General features: G+C 51.7%; 1 protein-coding gene across 2 annotated transcripts in view; it reads right to left on the bottom strand.

The window, feature by feature from the left end:
* RAB11FIP1 (RAB11 family interacting protein 1 (class I)) overlaps positions 1–8,918 on the bottom strand; it is a 32,368-nt gene that overhangs the window by 5,817 nt on the left and 17,633 nt on the right. The window contains exons 2-5 of one of the 2 annotated variants that reach the window (XM_012651121.1): positions 6,752–7,194; positions 4,919–5,690; positions 2,044–3,882; positions 1,220–1,328 (exon numbers count right to left, since the gene is read on the bottom strand). In XM_012651121.1, the coding sequence (XP_012506575.1) occupies positions 1,220–1,328; positions 2,044–3,882; positions 4,919–5,690; positions 6,752–7,194 (3,163 nt within the window). The remainder of the gene's footprint in view (positions 1–1,219; positions 1,329–2,043; positions 3,883–4,918; positions 5,691–6,751; positions 7,195–8,918) is intronic. The other variant, XM_012651122.1, reaches the window with a different exon arrangement.

Below are 8,918 nucleotides of genomic sequence, written 5' to 3'. Positions count from 1 at the left end.
TGGTGGATATTAAAGCCTGTTAGTAAAAGTTTGATGACGAACAGGACGTTTGCATGGTCTGAAATTAATTCCCCACAATGTTTTTTTTCAATTGTAAAGGGAAAAAACAGCAATCTCGCAATGGAGAACCTGGCAGACTCCACTTAATCGTCAGAGTTACCACTGTCCCTGGTGGGACAATCTGATACCACGAGCCTCTTTAGACGACACAGGGAGAAGACATTATGGTTCATTCCTGCCGAGAATGAGTAACGTCAACCGAACCACGAGGAGACATCAGACAGGCCCAAACTGAAGAAGATTCTACAGAACAACTGATCTAAACTCTTAAAAAGTGTCAATGTCTTGAAAGATTTAAAAAAAAAAAAATGCTAAGGAACTATTCCGGAGCAAAGGGGAATACAGAGACAAGACAACTAAATGCAGTGAGGGACCCTGGACTGGGAAAACAAAAACGAAAAAAACTCTAAGGACACTAGTGGGACAATTGCGGAAATTGAAATATGGACCACAGCTGAGAAAACGGCAGCACATCCATGTTAAATTTCCTGATTTTGATGAACGTCCTTATTCTTGGGAATCACACACTTAACCTGTTTAGGAGGAAAAGAAGCATGAGGTATATAACTTACTTTCAAATGGTTTAGAAAAAAAAAAAAATGACGCATTGCCCGTGCGCATGCATAGCCAGAGGAAGGGCGGGGGAGGTGAGGAAGACACAGCAAACCTGGAACATGAACAACTGGGGAACCGGGAGGAAGGGTTCGCAGGAGCCCTTTGTCCCGTTCTTGCAACTTTTTTCAATGTTTGAAATTATTTCAAAATAAAGTTACCGAAAAAGTATATCTATGCAATGATTACAATTATAAGAATTTTACGTTCTTGCCAAAAGATAAGAAAGGAAACACGGGAAAAAGAAAACATCTGACCTGAAGAGGCCACAGTGTGAGTGGCATTTTCTTCTCATTAAAATGAAGTGCCAGCAATCACGTTGCTTGAGACACACAGAAAATTCAACAATAACGAAATAACTATAAGGGGGAAAGTAATTATCCAATGGAATGCCTGAGGGCTTCCAAAGGTGACCCAGAGACACCAGACTTATGATTAAGTAACTCCTGGCATTACCTGCTGCCCATGGGGATGGGCACAATGGTGACTCTAGAAACAGGTGCTCTGTAGCTCCCTAATTACCACGCCAGCTTCCCAGAAGACATACCTTCATCATGGCTTCGTTGATCATGTTCTCACTGATGATGGTGGCAGTTCCCAAGCTGGAGTTAGCAATCTTGGTGGCTGTTGTGTTCATGGGCTTCACAGGATGAAGTCTAAAGAGAAGGGGGAGAGGATCCTTAGACCTTTCCGTAAGGAAGGGCAAAACCGAGAAACTGCCCATCTCAAAGATGGCAGCCAGCGAGCTAGACAAGGGGCAGAATGGTTCCCACCTCCGGTGTCTCAGTTCCTGCGGAAACGGAGGCAGCCGGGGCTAGGCAGCCACAGGCAAGCCAGCGAAGCACGTCCTTGGCCAGGTGTCCTGATGTTCTCACGAGCCCCTCAGTCTTGTTATGGTTATCAGGAGAACCTTAAAGGCAGTCTCTTATTTTTGGAGGCAGCTAGAGCCTAGGACTCCACCGTGGAGCTCCCCGCAGAGCTTTTGTGTCTCCACAGTAAAGAAAGAGTTCCGAACAAACATGCCAGCTTCACGCCGGGCAGTGCTTGAAGGAAGTTCTCAACACCGCTAGATCCTACCGCTCATTGTCAGTGAGACCGTTAAGATACCGGTCACCTACATTTCTGCCACGTGTGAGCTCCAAATGCGACCCTGCAGAACAATTCCTGAGCTATCTTTGAAGACTGCTGCTATGATCTTGCTACAAACGTAGCAGTGTCTTGAGGCACTCCCCCCACCAGGGACAGCCCCACCAGCAAGACACTGGGCTGCAACGCCAGAACATCTGTGCCATCAGAAAGCCAAAAGCCCTGCAGGCAAGATGCAGAGGGGACATCGCTCACATTCACAAAGACAATCTCCCCGTCTCTCACCTGTGCTTGGCTGACCCCGGGCCAGCGCCTGGCTGAGCTGAGACTGGATGTGTCTCTGAGGGCGAGACCCAGGCCTGAAGGAGTGGCTTCCTCTTGCCAAAATGTTCACCTTTCCCAGCCGAGCCCTCTGCTGTCGCTTTTTTTTGAGATTCTGCTGTACTGGTGTGCTGAGTGTCAGAATGTGGAGAGCTGGGGACAGAGTGTGTGGCAAGAAAGGTCTCAGAAAGGGAGGGGCTGGGGAGAGGAGAGTCCAGGGACGTGCCAAGAGGCTGATTAAGACTCCCATTTCCTTTCGGGTTTTCCTCCTCGCCACTGCCAGGGCCGGGCAGCTGTTTCTCCAGACTCGAGCTCTTGCCAAGGTGTGGCTTCTGAATTCCTGAAGCCGCGGTCTGTGCTGAAGGAGCTGTCGCGGATGCTTTGGGTGCTTTCGAGCTGAAGTCACTCGGGCTCTCTGCTGGCGCCGACCCATCTGCCCCTACACTCGTGCCCAAGGACGAAGCTCCTTCGTCTGGAGTTGCCACCTTTGCTGTCTTTCTGCCATCTTCCACCTGATCTATTCTTTCATCATCCGATGCAACTTCGGGAATGGAAGGAAGGGTCAAGTTCAGATCAGCCATGATGGGCGATCGAACATCTGAGGCCGACTGGAGGTCACTCAGGGGGTCAGACAGTAGCCCTTCGTGGTCATTGGCTTTGCTCTGACACTGGGCCAGCAGGGCATCGTCTCCCTCCACCCTAAAGAGCAGGGTGTCTTTCGCTGAGCTTGCTTCACTCTCGGGGACTTTAGAGAAACGCTCCTCGCGGGAGGGGCGGAGGGGATGACCCTGGGTGGGTGCTGGAGCACCGCGCGGCGCGGGCCTGGGTGCAGCGGCAGGTTCCCTCCCGGCATCTTCTGTGCGGGAATGGCCAGCGGGCACTCTGCCAGACGCGGTTCCAGCGGCAGTCCCTGCAGCAGTCAGCTCCTGGGGGCGACTGTCATCCTCTTCCACGCCCCCAGCGGACCTCGCCACCTCCTCTTCATCGAGGAGCTGCTGAGAAAACGACACGCGCTTCTTGGTTTTCTGTCGGCCCTCGCTGACGTTCACACCCATCTCTGCAGATTTCCACATCCCAGAGTCAAAGGAGGGGACCGACTCTCCCATGTGAAGAGGGGACGCCGCTGTAACTGAAGCAGTCGTCCCACTGCCCCCAGCTTCGTTCTCCACCGGAGGCCCAGACTGGCTAGCGGGGCCTCTGCTGCCCCCCGTGGGAGGCTTCCCAGCTGGGCCTGCGGCTCTGCCACTGCCCAGTGAAAGGACCGACGCTCCTTCCTGGGCCTCGTCAGAGGGTGGGATGCAGTCTCGTTTTGTGGGCAGGGACCTCAGAAGCTCTTCTTGTCGCCCCATTTTAGGCTGCTCCGGAAGAGGCTCCTCTGATCTGTCGCTGCCGCTGTTCCCTGTGCCCCTCTCGCGGGGCCTCCCGGGCCCTTCGCACGCTGGAATGGGTGGCTGTTCCAAAAGTGATCCCGGGGCAGAAGAAACGGTATTTGGAGCTGGCGTTAAATTCTCCTTCTGCAACTCTGCCTCAAGGAGCAGGGACGGTTCTCCAGACCTGGCCTGGCCCTTGTCTGTGGGGGGCCAGCTCTCGATCGGAGTGGACGTGGCAATGGGAGCTGCTATGGGAGATGAGAAAGAGGAGGCGACAGAAGGACTCTCAGAGGACTGTGCCTCTGAACCACGCCCTGATTCAGAGGGGACAGGTGCCTGACCAGAACCAGAGGGGGAAGCAGGAAAAGGAGGAGGAGAGTGAGGGTGAGGAGGGGGCCTGGCTGTGGGCTGGGGCTCTGGAGACACGTCCAGTCTGCAAAAACGACAAAATAAAATCTGCGGGTCAGTTGCAGACTCATGGCGGGAGACAAAAAAAAAAAAAAAAAAAAAAGAAAAACATGCAAAAATAAACTCGTTCAAAAGGGAGAGCTTTTTTTTTCACATCTGGGGCAGTACCTTAAGAAGTTAATGAAGGAACATCAATAGTTAACATACAAAAGGGACACTTTCATCCCGGAGCACATCTGCCACATAAAGGCTTGTTGCAATGGAAAGGAAAAGACCCAGGATAAGCAACAGCCTACAGTTTTTCGTGGTGATTAACACAAAACCCCAGCCTTTGATTACCTTGGGGCATAAAGCACCTAGAGGGTTTAAAGCAATAAAAGATGTAAAGCAACAGGCACAGAGGTTTAAGAGGAACAGGCCGTGTATGTGTCTGTGTGTATGTGCATATACGAGTGTGCGTATGTGTGTATCAGAACAAAGCAAGCAGAATCTCCAAAAAAAAGTCTCTCAAAAGTCTGTCCCAACCGGGACCACAGAAATACTGTGTGTTAGTGTGAGTCACTCCATCAGCGAAGCCCCCAAGGCTCACACGGGTTCTTGCAGGGCAAGAGTGACCATGCAGAGGACTGTCACAGGCACCCTTGAGAGTGGACCGAGGGTCTCTCACGTCAGCAAACCAGTGCCAAAGTACGAGAAGGAAAGATAACATCTGCCTCAAAGGGAAACGTGTGATAAGAGCTTAGTAAACACAGGTTGTGCGCTACACCAGAACTCAGGCTTGCAACTCTCAGAATCTGCCACGCACCACCGTATTCCACTGCCATCTGATCATCTTGTCCAGATGGACAGACCGTGCCTCCCGGACAGTGGCTTGGGGCTAGGAAACATCCTTGCGACTTGTGCAGGGCAGGCCAGGCTGACAGTAGGGACTGGCTAAATAACAGCTTAGACCAGCAAACCTTTAGCACATGCGGGTACCGTCATGGAACAAGCAAGAAGGCGGCCTTGCTGAGTACCACGCGCGGCGAGGGACAGGCTGCGTGAGAGGAGCAGGGACTCACCGGGGTTTGACAGCTCTGGTCTGGGGAGCCCTTGCAGCGGGGACAGGTGGTTTCGGCTCAGACGTGGAGTCTGGGTCAGCTTCTGGTTCTGTGATCTGCACCTCTTCGAAGGGGTTCAGGGAGTTACCCCGTCCAGAGACAACGGCTGCGGTATCTTTCTCGGATCTTCTCCCACGGTCCTCGCTGACCCCCGTGAGCGAGCCTTCCTTCCCCTTCCCCAGGCTGCCAGGGGGGCTTTCGCCATCGCTGCCCTTAGCCACATCCTTCTTCCCTGTCACCAAGGAAAGCAAAGAGGACTTCTTGTTCTCCGGCTTCTTGCTCTCTTTGGTTTCTTTTGCAGCCTCTGAGTTCGCCAGAGCTGTGTTTTCCTTGGTGTTTTCACTGACCGGCCGGTAGGCTGGCAGAGACAGGGACTTCAGAGCATCCTTGGTGGGGGACTCGGAGAGCTGTCTGTCAGGAGGCCCCTCGCCTCCTTCCGCAGGCTCCTTCCAAGACCGGACAGCCAGGTTTTCCGTGGATGAGAACAAATGCTTCTTCCTGAAGCCCTGCGGGGACGGGGAGGAAGACGGGCTGCTGTCTTTGGTCTCGCTCTTGGCTTCCGGCTGCTCCAGGTAAACGTGGTTCCCGTTGATACACACGTTAGAGCGGGAAAGCACGTCATTCTTAGACCGAAGGCCGCCAAGAAAGGAGAGTCCTTCCTTCTTGGGGAGGGTGAAGCTGATCTGGTTCAGTTGCTTGAGATCGGTGCTTGCTGTTCTCTTGTGAGCCGTGACTGTGGGAAGGAAACAAAGAACAGAACGAGGATAAGTTAAGCGAGCGGTGTGCAATGCGGAGGGAAGGCATGTGTCGATACATTTTTGCTTGTCACGATTGGGGGTGGAGGGTGCGACTGGTAAGCAGCATCCTGCAGCGCACAGCACGGCACCCACGACACGGCATTCTCTGGCCCAGACTGTCCACGGTGCTGGCTGGGAAACTCGACGTTAATCAATGAAAAGGGCATCACTCTTGGGAGAGTAGCAGAATCTGGCCAAGAGGAGAGATTTAGTCATTCAAATTGAAGTTCAAAACCCACAATTAATTCAGAGTTCAAGGGCTTACATTCCTGGGCTTTCATTAGGGATGTGCCCCAGGAGAGCTAAGTATATCAGGAGGAGCTCAGTAACTATCTGATCAATTAGTGAAAAATCAGAATAGGTTCTATGATTTTATCCTTAAAAAAAAAAAAAAACCAATGGACCAGGCACAGTGGCTCACGTAATCCCAGCACTTTGGGAGGCAGAGGCGGGAGGATCGCCTGAGGCCATGGGTTTGATACCAGCCTGAGCAACATAGCGAGACCCCAGGTCTAAAAAATTTTTTTCAAAAAAACTGGCCAGGCACAATGTCTCACGCCTGTAGTCCCAGCTACGCCAGAGGCTGAAGCAGGAAGATTGCTTGAGCCCAGGAGCTCGAGGCTGCAGTGAGCTATGATGACGCCACTGCACTCCAGCCTGGGTGACAGAGTGAGATCCTGTCTTAAAAAAAAAAATAAAAGACAAAATAACACAAAAAAACTTGGATGCACTCATGGGACTCATCCTGTTAGCTTCAAAAGCTTGAACTAATGTACGTCGGTTACAGAGCCAGACATTTTGGACAAGGAATTTACACGTTCCGAAACCAGAAGGCTTAGAAATAGCGGGGGCATCCTTCCCAAGGCGCCCACCGCCACCCTCGTTTCAATAACTGAGATACTGGGTTAAAAGTCTTCCTCTTCTGATCTGTTTCTTCTCTCTCAGCACATGGCTGAGAGGAGGGAGAAGGTCCCACGGGAAGGCGGCGAGCACTCACCATCCGAGGCGGAGGAGGACTCATCCTCATCGTCGTCGTCACCCCACCGGGACTGGAAGTCGCCGGGACGCAGCAGCACTTTGCCTGAATTTGAAGTCGGCAGGACGGACATGGACTGGGAGAGCGGCGTTTTCTGCAAGTTAGACTTGGAAAACAAGGTCTTGATCTTTGACTTCTTCTTCTTGTCCTTGGATAGAGACTCGTCATCGCTGTCGACAGAGGGTGTCGTGGAGGGCACGATGGCTGACGCGGTATCTGACACACTGTCCTTGTTCCGCCCCTTGATTTTGTCCTTCAGTTTCCCGAATGGATTCCGAGACTTGTCCTTCATGGAGAGGTCGAACATGCTGGCGGTCATGTTGTTTCTCATGAACTGGATGTCAACCTCGATCTCTCCCCGCTCTTTGTCTTTCTTCCCTGGCTTGGACCTCAGGGTGTACCACCTGGAAGGAACGAGGGCATAAAACATCGCACAGTCCCCACGAACCGGCCCCCCGGCGCACCCCCGGCCCCCCATCACCAACCTCTTACACAAACGCTTTCTCTTTGGGGAGAGGCAGGGGTCAGGGGTAGAGGGCAGAATCTGTACTTTTATTTTTGAGAAGAGGGCTATTTCTAAAACTAAATAAAAAAAGAAAATAAACATTCCATCAAATCACTTCCAATGACTGATACTTTCCTTCGATGGGGTACAAATGCAAAGATCATGCACAAACGGCTGAGGGGGCAGCGCGCAGGTGTGTACGCAAATCTCAGAGAAAAACCAAGAGTTTGTATTAAGGAACAGTTCCTGCCAGGGAGTGATGGAACACACGAGACAGAGGGTTTTTTTAAAAAAAGAGTGAAATAAGTCAGTCGCAAAGTGACAAACACCGTACGATTCCACTTATGTGGGCTACCTGGGTGGTCAAGTCCATCGAGGAAGAGAAGAGCGGTGGCTGCCAGGGGCTGGAGGAAGGAGGGACGGGGGAGCTGACGTTCGCCAGGTACAGACTGAAGTTGGGCAAAATGAATGGCGGCGAGGGACGGACAGCAATGTGAATGCACTGAACGCCACTCAACGATTAAAAATAACTGTGACATCCTTTACGGTTATAATTTAACTAGAATTTAAGATGGTACATTTTATGTTATTTACCACAACAAAAATAGAGAAATTGGAAAGGGGGCATTCTTCTCTGTCTTAATACTCAGAAAAAGGAACATACAAATATTATTCAAGTATTTCACGTGGTCATTTGCAAACGATTTCAAGATGTGGCAAATGACATTATACTAGCGCGACTCCACTGACTGACAAACTCCAGAGAAAGGAAACCACCCCGTGGCAATCGCTTTCCATCTGGCAGTCCTACACCACGCAGGCCCGCTGGGGAACTGCGAGAATGTGAGCCTCATCAGCACCGTGACCATTACGGAACAAACACCTCCAAATACCTGCTCTACCGAGAGCCGTCTGCAGGGCCGCCCTGGCAAACTGAGAACTCTCACTCGGATGCTCTTCTTGGTGACCTATTTAAGAGCTGAGGGCCGAGGGCTCTTTTGGTTTTCCCCAAAAGAGCACCACTTCCTCTCCGGGTCAGCCGGGGCTTGCTCCAGGGCAGGTCCCTGCCCCCACGTCTCGGCTCACTCTGCACTTGCAGGAAAGGGGCCGAGGGAAGGACAAAGCTAACACCTGAGCAGCACCTATGGCGGGCCTGGCGTCGTGCACACCAGGAAACATCCTCATTCCAGCCGCACAAGGAGGACGTGCAGCAGACGGCGCACTCGTTTTACAGAGGAGGAAACCGAAGCTCGCAATCTAGGTTATCTGTATCTGTATCTAGGTATCTGCAATTGTTTTGGGGTGCAGCTAGGATTCTCAATGAGCTCTGCCTTTCCCCAAAGCTCCTACTCTTTCTCCCACAACAAGATTCCTGCTTTAAACTCTCTCCTGATTCATCTTTAACAGGTTGTCTTTTGTGACACAGAGAAAGGAGGACTCCAATTTAAACTCTTTTAGAGGAAAGTTCAAGCTTCTCATTTAAATGTGCAGGTTTTACAATCCTCGCACTTTGGGAGGCCCAGGTGGCGGGACTGCCTAAGGCCGGGAGTTTGAGACCAACCTGAGCAAAACAGAGAGACCCCCATCTCTACAAAAATTAAAACGTAGCCAGGTGTGGTGGTG

Source organism: Propithecus coquereli, unplaced genomic scaffold, assembly GCF_000956105.1.
Source record: "Propithecus coquereli isolate 6110/MARCELLA unplaced genomic scaffold, Pcoq_1.0 Scaffold349, whole genome shotgun sequence".
In the NCBI taxonomy this organism is placed as follows: domain Eukaryota; kingdom Metazoa; phylum Chordata; class Mammalia; order Primates; family Indriidae; genus Propithecus; species Propithecus coquereli.
The sequence above is the reverse complement of the archived record's forward strand: the minus strand, read 5'-3'. Positions and strand labels throughout refer to the sequence as shown.